At 38.4% G+C, this 22,442-nt stretch overlaps 1 protein-coding gene across 1 annotated transcript in view; it reads left to right on the top strand.

The window, feature by feature from the left end:
* Positions 1 to 21,899, top strand: part of LOC131067384 (uncharacterized) — a 35,034-nt gene extending 13,135 nt beyond the window's left edge. The window contains exons 6-8 of the mRNA XM_058002362.2: positions 20,773 to 20,908; positions 21,028 to 21,111; positions 21,288 to 21,899. Of these exons, the coding sequence (XP_057858345.1) occupies positions 20,773 to 20,908; positions 21,028 to 21,111; positions 21,288 to 21,354 (287 nt within the window). The 3' untranslated portion in view covers positions 21,355 to 21,899. The remainder of the gene's footprint in view (positions 1 to 20,772; positions 20,909 to 21,027; positions 21,112 to 21,287) is intronic.
* Positions 21,900 to 22,442: the final 543 nt, after the last annotated feature.

Here is a 22,442-nt window from a genome sequence, read left to right as displayed (position 1 = left end):
TATCAGATTTAGAGATTTTCCGTTTTGGAGTGTCTTCTTGTGTGGAGTTGGTCATAGGGTGTGTGGGTTCTTAGGTGTGGAGAGACAGTGATCTTGGTAACTGTTTGCAGCTGTTGGTTCTTCATTCTTATCTTCTATGATTCATATCGTAATGTTGGTAGTAGTACTAACAGCAATTTCTTTGATCTCTCCTAGTCCCACTACATAAGTGGAAGAGGCTAGCCTTGCCGCCTTGGACAATGATTCTAGTAATTTTGTAATCCATGTTTGCATTGTAAAGCTGATTAGTAGTACTAACAGCTATATATATTTGGATTGTTGTTCTCTAGCCCATTGCATAAGTGGAAGAGGCTGGCTTGCCGCCTTCTTATCTATTGTAACACTGTCCTCCCGTTGAATAAGCGGTCGAGTAGATTGTACTCTCATTTTTCAGTCCTCCTGTTGAATAAACGGTCGAGTTGATTGCTATTCCATTTCTAGTCCTCCTGCTGCATAAGCGGTCGAGTGATTGTTGTTCTTCAGCTTGTAATCTTATAATTGGCTAGTTGCACTGCCATACTGCTGTAGTAGTTCTTACACCTGCTGGATAAGCGGAAGGGGCTGGCTTGCCGCCTAGTATTGTATTTGAGATTTCATTTCCCGCAGTAATTTGAGCTAACGATCCCCTCGGCACCGTATGCTCTCACCCTCCTAGAATGGGCTCTCGGTGATCGGAAAGTGAAAGGGTTACAATTTCAGCATTATTGTATCTTGATTTCCTAACCTTAACGGATTCTTGTTGTGATTGTAATTGGAGATAAGTTGGGAAAAATTGTGGGGACATTACAGTGGTATCAGAGCTGGTTTTCCTGCCAACCTGTGTGTTTCAATTGATCAGAGCACAAGTTCTCGCTGCCATCCTGTTGGGTCGTGGTTTTTTCTGGTTGCATATATGAGAGTTTGGAAGAATGTCTACAACAGATAAGTCTATGTGTGCGAAAATGCAAAGATTGATTAATTTGATGAAGGATCCAGATATTAAAATGTTCATAAAGGTTCTTGCAAAATCCAAACATAAGGAAGAGTCTGAAAATAATATCTTTAATACAAAGACAAATGATGGAGTTGGTACTTTGACACCTAACTTTGAGACAATGCTTCATGAAGACTCTTTGGTGACGCATGCACCTACCATTGATGAGGTTGTCATTCAAGAAGAAGAAAAATCAATAGCTGAGGTTGTGCATGTTGAGCTCTTTAATATTTCTTATGTAGCCAGTGATGGGTGTTGAATGCACTAATGTGCTTCCAGAGGGAGAGAAGTTGAAGATTAAAGAAGGTACTATAGAACCAGCTATGTTAGATCAGCCACAAGAAGGTGTGAATTCTTTGGGTTCCCCTCTAATTGAGTCTAGCGTTGTTTCATCACCTTCAGCTCATCCTGGCTAGGAGTCAAACCATAGTTTGGAATTTGATGATTATGATGATGTTCACCAATTAGCTAAACATGATGATGAGACACCCTTTGAAGAGGAGGTACATGAGACTTGGGTCAGCCTTGAAATCATTGCTGAAAGGTATGACAAAGATTCTGATTTTGGTATTCATCATAGGAGCAGTTCACTTTCTTTGGAAAATCAGTTTGTGGTTTCGAATGATAACCCATTGTTTGAGATGGGTATAGAGAAAACATATGACAATCCACTTTTTGAGTGGGAAGATGGAACATCACTTGGTTCTAGCATTGCTCTTGGTGAGGATAGCAATGTGTGGAAACCAAGAGAAGATTCAAGATCTAAGTTGGAGTTTGGTTTTCAGCCTATTGATGATCTATGTCCACATTATGAAGTAATTGGTTACCCTCATGGTAGACCACCAGATTTGGATGATACTTGGAGCTACGGTGAGCACTTTTTAACTGAACAAAGTAATCCACCTTTCAGCATTTGGGATTCAGGTGTAATAGAAACTAAGTATGAAGAGGATCCAACATGGGATGAATTTCCCCTTGATCTTGATGAGGCTCAACAAACAGATTGTGTTGTAGAGCTAGAGGACCATATGGTTCTTGATGATGGAAAGTTTAAAGAGGTTCTAAAACACAAATCTGATTTACCCATTCATGAAGTTGGTGGTAAGCGAAAACTTGAAGATTTAGTAGAATCTGATCCTCTCCATGATTTTGAGCAATTGCAGCTAGTGGGTGGTGAAGAAAAGGAGTCTTGGAGCAGATTTGAGGGCAGCAAAGACAAGAAACAAAGTTCTGATTTTCAGTTACCACCTTTGCATGTTCACAAGTGGAAGGATAAATTAATGAGGTCCTTTGAGAATGAGGTACGAGTTCTATCTGGGTTTGACCATACACATAGTTTGATAGAAGAACTCTATTGGAAGGCTCAAATTGAAGAGAGACAGAAAGGAGTTAAGAATGAAGTTGCTCTCCCTAATCTACAACTAATCAAAGACTGTTTGGAGACAATGAAATCAGAGTGCATACAACTAATCATAGATCGTGATTATGCCACCGAGTTTGCAAAGAAGATCCTTGGTGCTTTCCAAGGAAAAGAGAGGAAAGTCGAAGAGCTTACTCTTGAGCTTGAGTCAACAAAGGACATGTTAGAAAATACTCAATTGGCTCTAATGGAGGTAGAAGATCAGTTCACTGATTTCAAACTTTTCAGGGAGCAAGAGAATGCACAAAGGGTTGAAGAAATCGAGCAAGTAATTGGTGAGATTGATAGTCTTCGAGAAGAGTTTGATCTTGAGAACTTCACAAGAAAAACAAAAGTTGCAGGTGCAGATTCGGATTAGCAAGATGGAAGTGAGAAAGAGGAAAGGGATGGCTTCCAGGTTCTTGATAACCCTTTCTTTGAAGTGGGTATTGAGAAAGGTTATGATAATCCTCTCTTCGTGATGGATGATTTCAATATCTTTGACATCAAGGTGTTGTCGAAACACAGTTTAGTTGCCGTACAAGGTTTCATTGCAGCAGCAAGGAGTGAAGATTTCAGACTTGTTACTCATGGAGTAGGGGAGAAAGGACCAGAACGTGGTGATTGCATGCTTGATAACCTATTCCTTGGGTTAAATGATAATAAGGTTCATACTAGTCCATTTTGTGAGTTGGATTTGAGGATACCATTTGTTCCATACTCCAATGTTGTTGAAGCTTTCATGGTTAGGCTTCAAGGGTTTGCTAGAGGAGACATCAATTTCTTAAGTACGCACATGGTCCTTACTAGCACTTGGGGATGTGTTGAGTTTTCTTTTTAGTGTGTTGAAGGTCACTTTCGATTGGGTATCCAGGCTCGAGATCATCAACATGATCTGATGGAGCTTATTACATGTGGAAAGAAGGATCTTTGGAGGGATAAGGAACAAATTTTTAGTCATAATGGTGCTGTTCCCTTCTTTAGTGGCCATTTAATGGTTCCTTTTGCTCATCTAGTGGATTGGGAAGATATTCTGAGCAAAGGATGGTTCTATGTGAAGTTGGAGTCATTGGAGAGGATATTTCCAGCCTTAGACGTTAGTAGATGTGTTGCAGCAGCTGTTCATCTTCTGGGATGCTGATTTTCCTAAAATCAGATCTCAAGTCAATCATTTCAGACTTGGTGGGCTGCTGGTGTACTCTTTTTCAGACTTCACATTCTCTTGGCAGGGCAGGTTTATGGTCTCAGATGAGAGAGGTATGGCGAGTTGGGGCAATCAGTATCCATGTATGAAAAGTGTTCAAGCTCTAATTATTGGTTATCTTTATGCCCTCTCTTCTACTTATGATTGGGACAATGAACCTTTGCTTTCTATGGTTCATCATTTTGAGGTGCTTGGAGTGGGAACTATAAGAGATTTCAGAAGTCTCAATGGTTGTATCAGAATAATTCAATTGAGGCCTAGTAGATTCATGTGGAGTTATGAGAATGAGTTTGTTGTGGAAATATGTTGTGGAGTTTGATTGTGAGTTGAGTAGATTTAATTTCCTATTGCCTAGGCTTGTGATAGACAGTGGCATTGTTGATATTGATTACTCAGAGCTTTATGGGCAAGAGATGCTACATGATATTGATTTCAGTCCCTCAAGATTTTTTCAGTCTAAGCATCATGCATGGTAACATTTTGGAGTTGCTAGGGAGGTTAGTGTAGTTGTGGTGTGATGTTTTCACTAATGTGATCAGAGTGGCGCAACATCAGCATGGTGGGTTCTTCCTGAGACGGACATGGGACCCTGGGATCGTACTTGCTTTGGTGTGGATCAGTCTAAAATTCTCTGGAGTTGTGGTGGCATTGCTCGAGGACAAACAATTTTGGGAAGGGCGGACTGTAATGTCCCCTTTTCCGCTCTTGTTTGTTTTGGGGACCGTTAGCCTATTCCGGAGACCCGTGGGCTAGTCAGAAGCAAAAATTAGGGTTTCCTACCTCTGGGAGGATGTTTCTGCATTTTTGAAGGCTTGCATGTTGGATTTGTCAGTATGGGTTCTGGATTCCTTTTGGGTTTTTAGAAAGCTTCGCAGTGAGGGTACATGCATGGCAAGTTATGGAGTTTAATCGACTTACTATTTTTAGTAAGTGGAGGTAGAAGCAGTTGAGTTCTTTTGGGTTTTTTTTTGTTTTTTGTGAGCTCTGCGATGGTATAACATGCAAACCAATCTGAGGACCTTTTTGGGGCTTACTATTTTTGTTAAGTTTGGCAGCTGCCTAGAATGTGGTAAAAATCACTTTTGAAACACTTACTATTTTTGGCAGTATGCTATTTATAGTAAGTACTATTTTTGCCAGGGGTTCTGTAGCTCAGCTCAGTGGCTATTTCTGGCAGTATTATTTTGATAGGATCATGCATTCACTCAGATGGCTATTTTTAGCAGTTCAGTTCAAAGCTCCAACTCAGTTCAGTTTTGGTGATTTCCAGCATTTTAGTCCCAAACTCAATTTGGCAATAATTAGTATTTGAGGAGAAGGTATTTTTAATATATTAATACCTTAGTGTTGTGACCATTTCACACATCGCCCCATTAGAATGGGGACCCCCTCTTTTTTGCGTTTGTTTTGCTTTCTCTTTGCTTGTTCTTCTCTCTGCTTTTAGGGTTTTGAGTGAGTGAGTTGTCTGTCTGGGCTAGGGCTAAACCTTAGGGGTTCTTTTTTTTGGCATCATTCAAGCTAAGTCCAGTCAAATTTTGGAAAATTGTTAAGTGTCTCCCTGAAGAATTGAGATTGATGGAATTGAGGTAAACCTTTCAGGGGAGTCAAATAGGTCTCGGGTTAGGTCTAGATTGAATAGGGGTTTTTAGGGTAAGGTCCAGTTTGTCTCTAAGTCTGAGTTAACTGAGCATGGTCAATAAGGAAAGTGAGTCTAGTCGGCCAAGTGGAATAGGGAATGAAATAGATCTAGAGCCTGAAACTGTCAAATTCGCTCCTGGCCCTTGCTGAGGGTCCAGGGCAAAGTTCCTTGTAGACTGGATTTCCTTCACAATTTTGACTATGTATTGACATGCTTGAGGGTGAAATTGTGTGTTCTTGCCGGGAGAAGTTTTGATCAATTTTTGGAAAGTAAGATGATGCCTGAAATGCCAAATTCGCTCCTGACCCTTGCTGAGGGTCCAAGGCGAACTTCATCCTAAACACAATTTCTTGTTTTTTGATGGATTTGCTAAAAGGTTCCTGGCCTTAAAAATGACCTGACTCTGCCTTGTGAAATAGTTTGAGACTTAAAATTTTGAACAGTTTAGCCTAAAATGAGGAATTCGCTCCTGACCCTTGTTGGGGGTCCAAGGCGAAAATGTTGTTTAAGCTTATTTGTCACTGACTTTGGCTAACTTGTTTTGTGCAGGGTCTCTCGAAAGGAGGAATGGACGTCACTTGAGGCAATTGAAGGTTTGAAGACATGAAAAATGATGAATTTTGGGCACTAAAGACAAATTCGCTCCTGACCCTTGCTGAAGGTCTAGGGTGAAATTTTGATTTTCCTCATTTTTGTAGTGAAAAAAGACCAAGTTTTGGACATGAGTGGAAAGTGAACAACTCTCTCTACCCGCCTGAGAAAGTTTTAACTTGAAATGATGAAGGACTTTGTTGAAAACCTTAATTTTGCTCCTGACCCTTGCTGAGGGTCCAGGGCAAAAATTCTTATTGGAGTCATTTCTAGCCCTATTTGGTCAAATTGAGATATCAAAGGCATGATGAAGGGTGAAATGAGCATGACGAAGCCTCCTAACTTGTTTGAAGATCAAAGATGAAGAAGTTTTGCCCAGGAAAGTCAAAATCGCTCCTGACCCTTGCTGAGGGTCCAGGGCGAAATTCTCTATAAAAGCATTTTTTGACCTTTTCTTGGACATGAAAACCTATTCATAGCACAATACAAGATGAAATCTTCCTTAGCAAAGAAATTTCAAGGTGGAAAGTGAAGCATTTTGGTCTAGATGGCAAAGTTCGCTCCTGACCCTCTCTGAAGGTCCAGGGCGAGATTCTCAAAAACACATATTTCTTGCAAGGTCAAAATGATTTTTATGGTTGGAATGGATCTGAAGAGGCATGTTTTACCCTTTGAAGATAATTTGGATGGCGAACAAGAAGCAAACAAGCTAGATGAGCAAAAATCGCTCCTGACCCTTGCTGAGGGTCCAGGGCGAAAAACACCAAAATCACACTTTTGCTCCTAAGTTGGATAGAGCTAAGTCTGGAATTCAGTGAAAGGACCTATTTGAGATGCCTTGAAGAAATTTTGAGCTTTGGAAAATGTCAGTTTTGAGCCAAATTAGGAAAATCGCTCCTAACCCTTGCTCAGGGTCCAAGGTGAAATTCCTCTAAAAGCATTATTTCCTTCAAGATTTTTGGATGAGGTAACTTGGTGATGCAAGGAAATAGATCTTGGAAATTGCTTTGAGAGTTTGACAATCAAAGCTAAGGTGGATTACAACCTAAAATGAAAAAATCGCTCCTGACCCTTGGAGAGGGTCTAGAGCTAAATCCACACTTCCACCTAAATTCTTCATGCAGAATGTCAAAATTTGAAGTGCAACACCTTAACTGGATACGAATTCACCCTCCAGGAGATTTTGGAATCAAGATGCGAAATATTCAAGGCTAAAATTGGAAAATCGCTCCTGACCCTTGGAGAGGGTCCAGGGCGAAATTATTTGCAAGCTTCATTAAGACCTTGATCAAGAAATTGATATTCTCCAGTTTGCACTAAATCGCCAAAATTGTTAAATTTGAGACATGTGGGAAATTAAATTTAAATTCGCATTAATTTCAAAGCATTTTGCATTTAATAAATTAATTTTAAGCCTTGAAAAAATTGAAATTTTACTTTGGAGGCATCTGAAATTAATTTTTATTAAATTAAAATTTATTAATGAGCGCTCAAGGCATTATTTTGCCTTTATTTTGCAAGTCGGCCACCCCTTTTGGAGATTTTATTTATTTTTTACTCCTTTTTTTGCCAAGTCGGCCTTGAAGGAAGTAGGGTGAGTGCTCTATATAGTGGAAGAGTGTTGCTTCACATTTTCAATCATTCAATCATTCCTTCTAAGTGCGAAATTGGAGGAGCGAAATATAGCTTGTTTGGAGAGAATTTCTACTAAGTGTTGAAGGGTAAGGAAGGTGGAGTTTATTCTTTTTGAAGCTAGAGGAGGCGCAATTCATCCAAGAGAGGGCTATGATTTAAACTTTGCCTAGTGAAGTCCATTCTTTCTTGCATCATTTTCAAAGGTCTTAGAGTTTAGTACTCAAGAGGAGGTATGGCGAAATTATCTTAACATCCTTGTTCAAGACTTGATTTTTGGACACTTTTTTTAGAAAAGTTGTTGATTAGTTAATTAGGAAATGATAACTCTAGATTTATCATGAAGTTTCCTAATTAATATCTTAAATCTTCCTTTTGAGTCTTATTTTCTACCCTTTAATGCCCAAGACTAATTTTGAAATGTTGTGTAGGTATCAAGATGGCGACTCCAAAGGCAGGAGCATCTACTAGTCGCCCAGCTCTCATCAAGGAAGATCAGAAGAATGACGAATTGGAGACCAGGATCGTGTCCAAATGGAGTAATATCGGAGACACCAACTTGGGAAACTTTAATGTGAAGAAGTTTCGAGAGGTCCCCTACATTGGCAAGCCATCACCTGTTGCGAAGAAGATAATTGAAAGTGGCATCATCAAGGTGGCAGGTTTCCCTCCAGCAGTCAAGTGTCATGAGCTAATGATCGAGTGTGCCCGCCACTATGACTCACAATCAGGGTCGATCGTATCCAAGGAAGGGAACACCTTAGCTTACCTTTCAGAGGAAGCTATAAGTGAAGCTCTTCATCTTCCAGAGCATAAAGATATGATTTACAAATGCTTAGAAGGAGCCAGTTCAATGTATGAAGATGATCCCGACACCTGTCTGAATCTCATCAATAAGAATTGGTTGCTCAAAAGTCGGCCTCGCCTGAGCAAGATTCCCAATACTCCGCATAGGGTTGACTTCCAGGAGGAATACAGAGATCTGATAACTTTGCTCAATCGAGTTACTGGGGCTCCTCAAGCCTTCTACTTCGAAAAGTGGATGTTTTTCTTCATTCAAGTGATAGTCCAAGGAAAAGGGATGCTTCATTGGGCCAGAATTATTAGAAATAGTCTGGATGTGCAGTTGAGAAGGCTAAGACCTACCAAATCATTCCACATGAGCTCATATGTTATATATGCCTTGATCAAGAGTTTCGAGTATGCAGGGCTACCTTACAGAGGAGTGATCGGAAGAGGACCCGGAGAAGTGAGAGTTTGTGACTCTTATGTTCATTTGCATCATCCGCCTAGAAGTGACTACAAGTTAGTCAATGATACCTTCACGATGAACATCACTAGGATATTGCAAGGTGGGATTCATAATCGACTATCTCTGGATGCACAAGAGCTTGTGAAGAAGTATGGTGCATGGTTCATTCAGTTTCAAAAGTTTACATACATCAGAGTTCATGGGTGTCCATCACCTCCCTACATGTTGCCAAGGTATCCGACAGACAGGATAGTGCTACTTGAGGTGACTAGACAGTTGGCAGCTTATGCAAAGGCATCCAGACACAAGCATGGAAATGGAATTCCCGTGCCCATCATACTAGGGAATTCACTTGAAGTATGTCCTAACACTCAAGCCTCGGAAGATGCAGAGAAGGAATTAGCCTTATATTCATTCACATCCTTTGCCTCGCGGGAGAATTTTGATCCTCACGGTTATATGGAGGAGACAGTCGGTAAGAAGTACAAACATGAGTTTCAGGTGGAGGACTTTTGGATGAATCTCTCAAGTGATTTAGAGGTTAAAAGGAAGATGCATTCCAGGCTACCCTTAGATCTCATCAGGAAATGCAAAGTTTATAGAGTAGTTGATCAAGCCCAAGATAATGGCAGATACCTCCAGTCGTCCTATGACAAAGAAGACAAAGCAGTGAAGATAGATTGGAATGAGCTTGAGGCTTTAGATTTGAGAGTTTTGATGGCTCCTGTTTTATCATGTACTCGCAGATGGGTGGACGTACAGCATTAGAAATTGAGAGAGCAGAATGTATCAATGACTTTTACTTTAGAGGCGAGACCAGAAGAAGGAGAAGCAAGCGTGAGTGAGAACACTTCTCATCCTAGAGGTGCAAAGAGGAAAGAAAGACCTGAGAAAAGGGAATCTTCTAAGAAGAAGCAAGAGGCCAATCGTGATCACCCATCAGGCACATCTTCTCGACATGAAAAGAAGGCAAGCCAAGGGGAAGGTCAAGAGAAGATGGTACCTGAAGTTGATGAATCTATGGAATCTATGGTACAAAATGACAAGCCAGAGAAGGGACAGACGCCTCAACATTTATCAAGTCAATCTCCCCAAATTGATGCTAATGAGCTACATGAAGAGAAGAATGATGATGAAGTGACATCTCCTCTCCGAGAAGATGAACCACTGCCTAAAGAGATACAAGTAAGAGAGGCAAGATCTGCCATTCCGGATTGGTTAAAAGAGAGATTGACAAGAGTGATTGTGGTTGAAGAGGAAGAAGATGTATTTGATTTAGAAAGCCTCATAGGAAATTCTCAAGAGGTAATGGAAAAGAAGAAGGCCACAAAGATGTCCAAGGTAATAAGGGATGAAACGGGATCCAGGAAATTGCAAATTGCTACACCAGTGGTGGACAAGTATGAGGATGAGATTCTTGCAGATGAGTATGACTTAGAGACATTCGAGCTTGGTCCACTTACCATCGAACAAGCGATGGAAGAGGCAACCGATTCATTTGAAGCACTTAAAGACAAACTTAAAGAAGAAATGGAAAAGAATAGGAAGTTTGAGAGAGAGGTCGGTGCTTGGAGAGGCTATTTTAGTCATCTCAATCAGCCCTTGAGACGTCAGGATCCAATAGTATCTCCTTTACAAGCACTTCCTCTTGAATCAGTTGGCGAGCAGAAAGTGTCAAAAGCCTGGTTCAGCTTATGAGCTCTTGGATTGATAAATCCCACACGGTAGCCATTGAATTTGCAACAAGGATGATGAAGACAATTCACCGAGCTATCCAGGTCCTTGAGATTGTCCATAATCTAATGATAACTGTAGCCGCTTTCACTCACACTAGAGATGTTATCATTCCTGTTCTGCAAGTAATAAGACAAACACCAAGACGGATCCTGGCACAAGAAAAGATAATGGATAGAGGAACTCATAACCTCCTACAGTGGTCAGCTCTGCTCCAGATGAAAGAGGTCCTTTTTGAAGACATCAGCACCAAGTGCAGTCAAGTTGAAGGTATCATCCATCCAATTCAAGATAAGGTGTTCGAGGTGTTGTGTACTATTCTTGGCAGGCGGATCGAGATTGAGACAGATGTGGACATCCAAGAGTTGGAGGAGAGAGTCAAGGTCATCTTTTGCAAAGAGGAGAACGTCATCACAGATGAGCAACGAGACCTGATGTTCACTACCATGTTCTTGATTGAGAAGATTAAAGAACTTGAACCTGGATGGGAGACAACTCTTCTCACTGCTTTTGATCAGGTCATTCACTTGGAAGAGCGGATGAAGAATCTTCCTGAGATTCCCATTGCTGAGATTGAAGGAATTGTGTCCAGATTCGTTGGATATGCTAAGAAAGAGCATAGGAAAGGGAACAAGGTTCTAGAAGAGAAGTTGTTATAGGATGATGTGGCAGCTTATTTCCTATTGGTCTATGTTTCTTCGATATTTGTGCCAATTAAATATTTGGCTATGCATTTAATAATGTTCATCTAAATGGGGACCTTTTTGTAACAAACCCTAATTAGGGTTTAGGTGTCAAAATCTTAGCCGTTGATCTTCTTTCGATCTGGGCCATTCATTGTTTTTGAGGATGCTATATGTACCCTCACTCATTTTCATTTTGATAGTAGTTAGAAGTTAGAGAAGAGAGAGCTTAGAGAAGAAAGTTATTCTGTAGCAAGATTGAGTAGTGAAGAAAGAATTTTGAACAATTGTTGTCTATTTGGCTTTGAGATCAATAAAATATTGAAGTTATGGTGTTTTATTGCAATACTTGTGGCTATCCTCATGATTGTTTATCTTCTTGAATCATTCTCAGTCGAAGTAGTATTTAAGTTTAAGTTTGAAGGACTAAGTGTTGTGCTTGATCTTTGGTGAGATTCATGTTCCAAACCACTAGCTTCTTACTGATTGTAAGGACGCCTTGTGTGGTCAACTGGAGATATTGAGATTGCTTAAACATTCAATCATTGTTGAAATATTGATATGTATCTTTATGATAGTATCTATATCCTTGATGATTTGAAAATCACTAATCACCTTAGAAGATCGCATCAATTCCAGTAGAGTTGTAATTCCTTGACAATACTGAAATTGGTAGAATCTTACCAAGTCCAGCTTACATTGAGTCATTTTTAGGATTAGATTAGCATTCATCTCTTGAAACCCTTATCTTTTGCTATTTTTGAGAATCTGTTAGTATTAGGAAAATCCTGTTCCTGTAGTCAAACGAGAGTAACACGGACCAGCTTTCTCAGAAAGTGCGTAAGACCCCTTGAAGAAACAACATTTACAATGACCACTGGTGCTTATCCACACGTAGAGATCCTACAACGAAGAACCTTGAAGTCACCCTGATTGATCCTTTTAGCGATATCTTCAGCATTCAGAGGCTTTAATCAAGAGAGGATAAGGTACCATTTGGGTATTTTATTCTGTGTTTGGTTGTGTACAAAATACACGTCAACACTTAGGCATAAGGTTTTAATATTTGATTATTTTATGGATGGATGACTTAGGAAAAAGGAGAAAATAATAATTTTATCCTAAGTCTACTTGGGCAAATTATTTCAGCCTCTTGTTGGACGCCAAAATTCAATGCATCATTATTATTTTATATACTTTATGTTATCTCCAAAAGTTTGACTTAAGGGGGGACATGTTTGGATGCCATATGCTAAGGGGAAAATATGAAATGCAACGCCTAAGGGGTGAAATGAAATGTAATGGAATTTGGGCGCCATTTGAGTGGAATTTGTATTTGAATTTGGTTGGCGAAAAGTTATAAATACAGGCCTTGGGCTCTCATTTGGATATCCATTTTGTTTGATAACGAAGTGTTGTTGAAATGCTGTCAGGCTTTCTACTTCGAGGGATTCTTACCTCCTAGTGCTTCAGTTTCGTGCTTGAGAGATAGCACCTAGCTGAATCTGAGATTGTTTCTCATCTAGAGGAGCAGATTGGAACTCATTGAAGATGAAGATTTTTGTGGTGTTCTGATTTTGGAGTGCTGTAGTGTGTTTTTTGGGTTGCTGGTTTGGTGTGGCTGAAGCGTGTTTTCGTTCGTAGCTCCTTGTGTGTGCGTCAGATCATTTTGGGTATTTGCTCATTCATCTTCTATGTCATGGGGCAGTTCATCTTGTAAGTTTTTGTTGGTTTTCTTGGATTATTGAATTTTATTATGCAAGTTGAAGTTTTTTGCTATAAACGCCTTGTGCTTGGAGTGCTTTGGGTTGCGTGCCATGGGTTTGGGCATTGTTAGTTGATGTCTTTTATTTCCATCCTTATCGCGATCATTTTATCTCTCATTTGCATCTGTTTGGAGGTAATTTTGTCAAGTGTGGAAAGAGTAATGAGTAAATTAGTGAGTTCCTAGCTTGCTGGTCTGTGTGTTTTCAGCGTGTTGGGGATATCTCAGATTTAGAGGTTTTCCGTTTTGGAGTGTCTTCTTGTGTGGAGTTGGTCATAGGGTGTGTGGGTTCTTAGGTGTGGAGAGACAATGATCTTGGTAATTATTTGCAGCTGTTGGTTATTCATTCTTATCTTCTATGATTCATATTGTAATGCTGGTAGTGGTACTAACAACAATTTATTTGATCTCTCCTAGTCGCATTGCATAAGTGGAAGAGGTTGGCCTTGCCGCCTAGTTTGGACAGTGATTCTAGTAAATTTTGTAATCCATTTTTGCATTGTAAAGCTGATTATTAGTACTAACAGCTATATATATTTGGATTGTTGTTCTCTAGCCCACTGCATAAGTGGAAGAGGCTGCCTTGCCGCCTTTTTATCTATTTTAACACTGTCCTCCCACTGAATAAGCGGTTGAGTAGATTGTACTCTCATTTTCAGTCCTCCCGTTGAATAAACGGTTGAGTTGATTGCTATTCCATTTCTAGTCCTCCCGCTGCATAAGCGGTCAAGTGATTGTTGCTCTTTAGTTTGTAATCTTTTAATTGGCTGGTTACACTGCCATACTGCTGTAGTAGTTCTTACACTTGCTGGATAAGCGGAAGGGGCTGGCTTGCCGCCCAGTATTGTATTTGAGATTTCATTTCCCGTAGTAATTTGAGCTAACGATCCCCTTGGCACCGTTTGCTCTCACCCTCCTAGATTGGGCTCTCGGTGATAAGAAAGTTAAAGGGTTGCAATTTCAGCATTATTGTATCTTGATTTACTAACCTAAACGGGTTCTTGTTGTGATTGTAACTGGAAATAAGTTGGGAAAAATTGTGGGGATATTACAAACAATTTAATATTAAACTATAATAAGTGTTTGTTTGTGAGAACAACTCACAAATATGGGGGAGTGGTTATAGGAGGTAGAACAACCTTCCTATAATATACGTAATGAAAACCACCTATATATATGTATTAAACGAATGTGAAAAGCAAGAGAACAATATAATATTATTGTGTATAATTTTTTGTTTATCTCTACTCAAATTTCTGATATGGTATTAGAGCGAGGGTGATAAAGGGGCTTGAAGAATTAGAGAGAGGAGAGGTTAGCAGATTTGAAGATCTCCATTTATTGTCTGGAGGTTTTTTTGTTTGGGGTGTTTGACATTTCGCCACAATCGGCAAGAATTCATTCCGTGCGTGGCTCTATGCTAAGTGAGATTTCCTTCCATTAAGCTAGCCTCAAATCGTTTGTGATATTGTGACAGCAAAGTTTGCGGGTTTGGTTTTCTTTGAACATTCCAAACTTCTGACCTAGACAAACAATATGCCTTGAGAAATTGTGAGATTGATGGGGAAATGGGAGGAAGCACAAATGAGTTTGAGAGCCTCATTGACACAGTCAGGTTGAATGAGGGCCACCACCTTGCAATGCAATGCACCTTGGCACCCAAAATATGATTGCTATTTTAATTATTAGCTTGTAATCGATGCCAAAGGAGCTGTGCATCAAGATTTAGGCTTGTGGTATGTGTTTATGTGGGCGGATCCAAATCTACATGAGTTTTGAAAATCCTTGATCGCTGATTTGGAAAAAGGGAAGTTGTGGGCGGATCCAAATCTACAGGAGTTTTGAAAATCCTTGATCGCTGATTTGGAAAAAGGGAAGTTGCTGATAGTCTCGAGAAGCCTTGGCAAAGGCGTTAATACAAAATCGAATGCATTAACCTTATGAAGTTTGTAGTTGCGTAGAAGTATTGATATCGTAGAGCAAGCAGCGATGATAGATGATCTTGAATTCAACAATTTTACTGGAGGTGTGATAGGAAATTCAGCGACCTCTCGTCAGTCACTAGCGACAGGGTTGCAAAATTGTTTTAGTGACAAATCAACTTGTGCCAAAATGACTAAAGCCAAGATCGGTTTCCTAGTGGCTACGGAAACTGTCTCATATCATTTGTGATTAGAGTGGCAATGATCTATAATGGTGGCTGCATACACGACATCGAAGGCTTGATGTTGAGGATTTTTATGTTGTGGTTGGATGTGTATGTCCCTAATCACTATTGCTGGTTGTTTGTGAATGGATGTGTTTGTCCACATTCATAGGATGATGTAAATGAATTGATGTGTTTGTCCCTATCCTTGGATGAAAGTACAAAAGTGTAGTGAGGCTAGTTCCACTATTACTTGTCAAGAGTAGATGTGTATGTCCCTACTCATATCACATGATGAATTACTAAATGTGGACATCATGTAATGTTGGTCCACTATCCCATTTGGAGAATGAGGAAAATCATCGATGTTGTAAATAGTTGTATAGGAGAGCAGCTGACTACAAAGATCCTCTGACTGTCGGACTTCTTGGAAGTGTGGTTGATTGGTGATGAGTTCATTGGAAGTGAAAGCGAGATAAGTTCTCGTATGTAGGTGACCACGTGTAGCAAGATTGAGATACCAGTATGCAGACCTAAAGTATGCATAGGCATATGATTCTGTTTCCAGTTCATGTGATGTACTTTATTCCCATGTTGCACTAAGGGGGGGTGTTAGAAAGTGTTCACTTGGACAGCATTATTAATAAGAATTATGTACATTAATATTAAGTTGTTGAGAAACAACTTAATATTAAACTATAGTAAGTGTTTGTTTGTGAGTGGTTAAAACAACTCAGAAATATAGGGGAGCGGTTATAGGAGGTAGAACAACCTTCCTATAATATAGGTTATGAAAATCACCTATATATATACTAAGTCACCAAGTTCGGCTGAATTTGAACCTTGAAGTTCGAAATTCGCCGAACTTGAAACATTCCCTAAAAATTCAATTAAATTCGAATAAAAAATTAGGGCTGGCGGAAAGCGTTTTTTTTGCGTGTTTTTTTGGGGCGTTTTTGTTGCCACGGACGGAGTTGCAGTCACGGACGGAGTTGTAGCCACGGGCCACGACCACTGCTACCCGCCACGGACAGAGTTGCAGCCATGGGCCACGGGCCACGACCATTGCTACCCCGACCCGACGTCGCCCACGGTTGACCTGCACAACCTCTGCCGAGTCTCGACCTGCACAGGTAGGCTTCGACTTATCTTTTTTTTTTTTTAAATTTTAGGTTTAATAATTAAACAACATTATAATTAAATTTTTTTAGGTTTATTATTTATTTATTTATAATGTTTATAATGTTGTTGAATGTTATTATTATATAATTTATAATTTTATATTATATATTTTTATATTTTTAAATTTTTTTTAGGTTTAATATTTTTATAAACAATTTAATAATGTTTATTATAAATTTATTTATTATTTATTTAATAATGTTGTTTTTTTTAATATTTTTTTAGGTTTATTATTTATTTATAATGTTTATAATGTTGTTGAATATTATTATTATATAATTTATAATTTTATATTAATAGTTATTAATTTTATATTATATATTTTTATATTTTTTTAATTTTTTTTAGGTTTAATAATATATTAATATTATTATTATATTATAGATATATTACATATATTTATTAAAAGTTTTAAAAAATTGCATATGGCGAATTTAATTCGAATTTTTTCCGCATCGAACTTCATTCGAATTTCAAAGCTGTCGAACTTCAAATTTGAATTCGAACCTGGTGACTTAGTATATATATGTATTGAACGAATGTGAAGAGCAAGAGAATAATATAATATTATTGTGTATAATTTTCTTTCCATCTGTACTCAAATTTCCAATACCTATTTATATCAATACCAATGAACCAGCAACAACTGTTTCTTTGTATACCCTCTGAAGCAAAGGGCTGATCCAATCTTTATTAGCTTTATAGAACTCAGCTAGAATGCCATCACATAGGAGCTTTCTCATTACTTAAAGAGCCAATAGCCTTGAAGATTTCATCCATTGAAATATACCCATCTATCTGCCTAGTTGAATTGCTACTTAGTTTGCATGGAAATACCTTTGCAACAGTGCTACGTGCTGTGAGAACATCCCTTCCATGCAATCGAAGGTAAGTAAATTTTTGTAGAAAGACTAAAAGGCATTCCTAATTATTTACTTAACCAATACTCCTTGCACATGAATAACATAAATCTTTTCCCAGGCTTGTTTGAACATCACAAAATATGAAGAAGTAATTAGTACTTTTGTCGCCCAATCTTAACCAAGTCAGCCCTAGACCTCAACATGGTACCTCTCCCTTTATGTGTCTGATCACACCCCAAATTGTGCTTTACTGTTATGGCGTCCCTTTGCAAGCCCTTGTTGAATAAAAGCTCTTACAATTGCCTCTTATTAACAATTAGATCTTCTTGCCACTTGCAGCCCTCCATCCAGATTTATCTTTGCCAAAAATCCTGAGGAATTTTGGAGCAGCTTCAATAACGCAATTCCATTTGGAAATGTTGGAACTGCATGCTACATACAAAAAATTAACTTCATATTTTGACCAACCCATTGACATGGGAAGAATGTTTCAAGTGATATTCATTTTGGATAGATCTTTGAAGGCTGAGACAAAACCTTAACCACATTGAAATCTGACATAGGGGGCACCCCAAACAAATTTTTATCAAGAAGAATGGTCTAATCTAGAGAAAAGTTATTTCAAGCGAATCAAATACATTTTTCCCTCAGCCTTGCACCCAAAAAGAGGGTTACAAACATTCCTTTTCCTTCTGAACCTAGACCAAAAAATTGCTCATTACCTTTCCACCCTGACTAGTTTGTCCTCTCTACATTCAACCATATTGAAATCCACACCTAAATTCCATGGGACATATTTAAGAGGAGTAGCCAACCAATTCCATCAATCAGCTCTTTACCTGTAGTCATTAGGAGCATATATTGAACAAATACCAAAAGCCTTACCTTACAGAGAAATAACAGTCCACACAGCTGTATTGCAAGGAGAAATACACGTTTCATAAAAAAAGAAGCCTAAAGGGAGCCAAGCAAGATGGTAGCTCCTCCCTTACCTTTCCCACACTTAGTTGAAAAACACATGGAACTAGAGCATATAACCTTGAGCACCATCCAAAGCCAAAACCCATAAACTAGACTTCTTGCAGACGAAGAATACCATCCTAGATTTGGGTTCTGTCACTGGCTTTAAGCTCTACATTCCCATTAATATTCTTCATCCATAGGAAAAGAATTTTTTTTTAGAAACTTAGGGATTGGAGGTTGAAACCTCCTCATCTTTACACAATCTTTCAAAACAAGAGGGAAGCACAGAAACTTCAGAATCCTTCCCTTTAATATGACTGTTAAACCCACTCTGACCTTCATCTAAATAACTATCTAATCATATATTTGTCATCATTAATATTTTTTCTATCACAAGCCACAATATTAGTTTCCCCAGAAAAATTAACATTAGATTAAAATGAAAATGGGACCAGAAGAAAACACAAAATGGAAATAGGATCCTCGATAGAGGGGGAACACACTTGTCAGAATAATCCAGGCCTCTCTTCACTGCTTCAACAAGCACCTTAGGAATTGAGGGCTGGGGAGGAGGGGCACTCTCGGGAATGCATCTTCACCAGAGAGGGATTGCCAGCCAGAATTCCACTGTCAGAAGGAATAACCACATACTCATCTTGGTAAAAGAAACAATGGGATTCAAATCCATCAGCTTCCCAAATATTGGACTTCAAACCATTCTTGTTAAAATCTATATCCATATTCACCCCAAAGTGGTTAGAACCCCCGGTATCTTTTGACCTCAAACTACGAGGGCCTTAATAAGCATAGGTAGCTCCTTTGGAAATGTCCATTCTTACAAAGGAAACAAGAACTCAACCCACCCAGATCAATACCTTAACAGTTAAAACAGTCTTATGCAGCCGAAAGGAAAGAGAGCTAGGGAAGCAAGTAGCAGGTTTTGAAGAAATCAGCACACAATCATTCATTTGAGTCAAGAAAGATCTCATGTATTCGACTTTAATAAGCTCACCTAAGGTTTTAAAATGCGAGCAAGCAGAAACCAAACATGTGGAGGAACACCACATGTTTCAAGCCATCTAGGGGAAGACTGCATTACAACATTGTCAGGAGTCATCACAGGGGCTCAAGGAAATGCTCCAAAAATTGCAGCTATCCTTTGATCAAAAAGTTTTCTAGAAGGAAGAGCATCTTGAGAAAAGCAAACAAAAATAATTACAATGTTTTAAACTATTTTATTTATTCTCTAAAACAGATTGCATAGCAACATTAGGGATCTGGGATGACACCAAAAGGATCTCCCTGTCCCTGCCATTTGCTTCCCTTTCCTGCCATGGGCATTTCAAATCTCACAGGAAAATCCCATTCATCTCTTGTATTTGGAGAGAAGAGGTTGTCGTACTGCTGCTAAGTAATGCCCACAAACCACTGCACTCACATGCTAACACAATTCCCAAATGAAGAAAATAAAAAGACCACAGACGGACCACAGACGGACCATGAAGAAGAAGTCAATCAAACACCTTACTAAGAAAGCAACAAATCAAAGAACACTAAGGTAACCAAGAACATCAATTAGTAGCAAGAAGGACAAGGAGGATGACTTTGTCTTTCTAACCAGAGCTCCTATTTTTAGTTCCCTCCTCTTCGCTCTCTGGTTCACAATATTTGATTCAAATGTATTTTAACATATGCAACAAGGCAACTAAAATGCTTCTTAAAACTTGCTAATATACAATCCTTTTTTGGTTCATGTTGTTCTGAACTTTCTTTGATTGGAGTTGTATTTGTCAGAGCTTGCGATGTATTATCCTTTTGAGTGGTTTTCCTTGTAACAGAACAATCCTTTTATTTCCTCTCTCATTGTTCCGACTTATTTTCCAGATTCTGTTTATATTTACCTTTAGGTTTGTTTTTTGTGGCTACATTGCGTAGCGTTGTGTCAACTGTTTCAATTAATGATACTTTGTTTTTGTATTATATCTAAAAAAAGTATGGTTTACTGAGGTTATATATAGTGGTAAAAATGAATGCACATTTTAGATCAAAAAATATTTGATTCAAATGTCTTATAACATATGCAACAAGACTGGAAAGCTTTTTCGAACTTGTTAATATTTAATTCTTCGAATATGATGGGCCCAGCTAATGCTACAAAGCTGTCTCGTCTTCCAAAATTTCTTTTCCCTGGCTTGCATTCCAGCCTACGTCGGGTTTTTCAGATCTCATCTTTCGTAGTCTTTTCTTGATTTTAGTAGAAAAGGATTCGGCATCTAGACTTGGGGATTTCTCCTTGGATAGCTAGAATGGAATTACAGGTAAGGAAGGTGTTGCCGTTATAGCCTCGAAAGAGTGGGACTTTCATGGTGTGATGGCCAGTATGTCTATTTTCAGTCTTTTCCTTAATTTTTTTTCTTTATTGAATATTTCAAGCCACAAATGCTGTTTGTGCATAAAAGACTCAAAAGAGACAATTGGAGCTCTTTCAAAGCACATTAGGAATGCATCTTTGAATTTTAACCTATATTGACTAATTATAAACTGTTGCATAGCATAACAGAAAAGCATAATGAACAATATGGTTATAGGAAAGGGCAAAAGTTTATAACTATAGATGTCTGATGATTTGAAGTACGTTTGGGCTACCTTGTATAATTCTGCTGGCATTAAGGAGTTGGGCACTTAACTGTGGTAATTTTGTCTCCAGTGCGGGCACATCAAGCAAACTCACATGCCAAAAGGGGTTGGGAGGTTTTTACTGATGCTGTAATTCGTGCAATTTCTTTGAAAAGATCTGATGTTATCTTTATTCTGTGGGGAAACTCAGCTCAAGAGAAAATACGGTACAGTTTGCTTGACTTTATTTAATTTCTTTGATAATGTCATGCAGTCTGATTTTCTTGGCTCAGCTCACGTGCACATCTTATAATTCTCATTTTGAAGTGCTTTTTCTTTTTGGAAGGATAATTGATACAAACAAACACCATATATTAAAAGCAGCACATCCCTCTGGACTTTCCGCCCACAGAGGGTTCTTCCAGTGCAGGTTCATTTCATTCCTTGCCAAGCACTATTTTGCTTAGTTCCAATAGGGTAGGAAGCATTTAGAAATAGAATGTGGCCTGATGGTGTGGATTAAATAATTATGCAACCTTATTTTCTTGTGAAGGTTTATTTCTTTTGTAAGCCTTACACATTTACAATGGCTTGTTTGTGTGACAGACATTTTTCTCAAGCCAACAAGGTTTTGGAACGATTGGGTTTAACGCCGATTGATTGGCAGATTTAAGTCACAGCTCAAAAGAGTTTTTTGACAGTCATTTATAGGAATAACTGCAGGGGATTCTGAAGCAGTTGAGGTGCTTGTATCAGGAAAATTGCTTTTATAGTATTACTAGTAGTTACCAACGCTCTATTATAAATTTCAAAAGATACACAAATTTTTGAAGCCTGAAGGTGAAGATTGATGAATGCCATGATCTATCACTTGTATACCGGTTCAGGCTGATTCCCCAGGATTTTCGTAATCTATGTGGAAATTTGATATCTGGACTGCTGGGATGTGGGTATGAAGGTAGCTTCATTTAATTTTGTTGTGGATGGTGGTAAATTATAAGGCAACAGTTTCATAAGGAATGCTGGCACTGAAAGTGACAACTAAGATCACAATCGGCAATCTTGTAAGGGGTGGTTGAAGTGATGTTTAAGATCATAACCAACAATCTGCTAAGAGTAATGATAAATAAATTTTGCTTCGTCAAACTATATTTGATTTACGGTTATATAAAAATACTATTAACTTTGGTTGATGGAGATAAAATTGGTTGGACTGCACATTAGTGTAGCCTTGCTGCATTGAACATGAGAGTATTTGGAATATAAATCCGCACAAATATTACTTGAACTGAATAACAATTGAACTACGTGCAAATCTTATATTATAAACGAATGAGACAGTACCATGCAATAATATCTCCAAATAAGTACACATTGCAAATATCCATCCACTCATTCCTGACCTCTTGTGAAAGAGGCCTAATAAGGTAATATCATATATCGAACATGACCTAGATGAGTAGATTTAATTTAATTTTTTTTCCCAAGATAAGTTCACCACTCTTCACTTTACATATAGAAAGATGGATATTTGAATGGTACAAGAACATTCTATCAAGTTAAAATAAACAATTCAGTGAAAACATCAAGTACATATCATCTTACTGAGACCATAATATTATTTTAAATTTTTTTATAAGTTAGAATCTAAAATTAAAATAATAATAGCAATTGAAATGTTTAACTGAACAGGTTTAAGTTGAACAGTTATTGGAATGGGTAGTTAAACAATTCTGAGTTTGATATAGAATAAAACTGAGT

Source organism: Cryptomeria japonica, chromosome 6 (assembly GCF_030272615.1).
Source record: "Cryptomeria japonica chromosome 6, Sugi_1.0, whole genome shotgun sequence".
NCBI lineage: Eukaryota > Viridiplantae > Streptophyta > Pinopsida > Cupressales > Cupressaceae > Cryptomeria > Cryptomeria japonica.
This window is presented reverse-complemented; position numbering and strand designations above follow the sequence as displayed.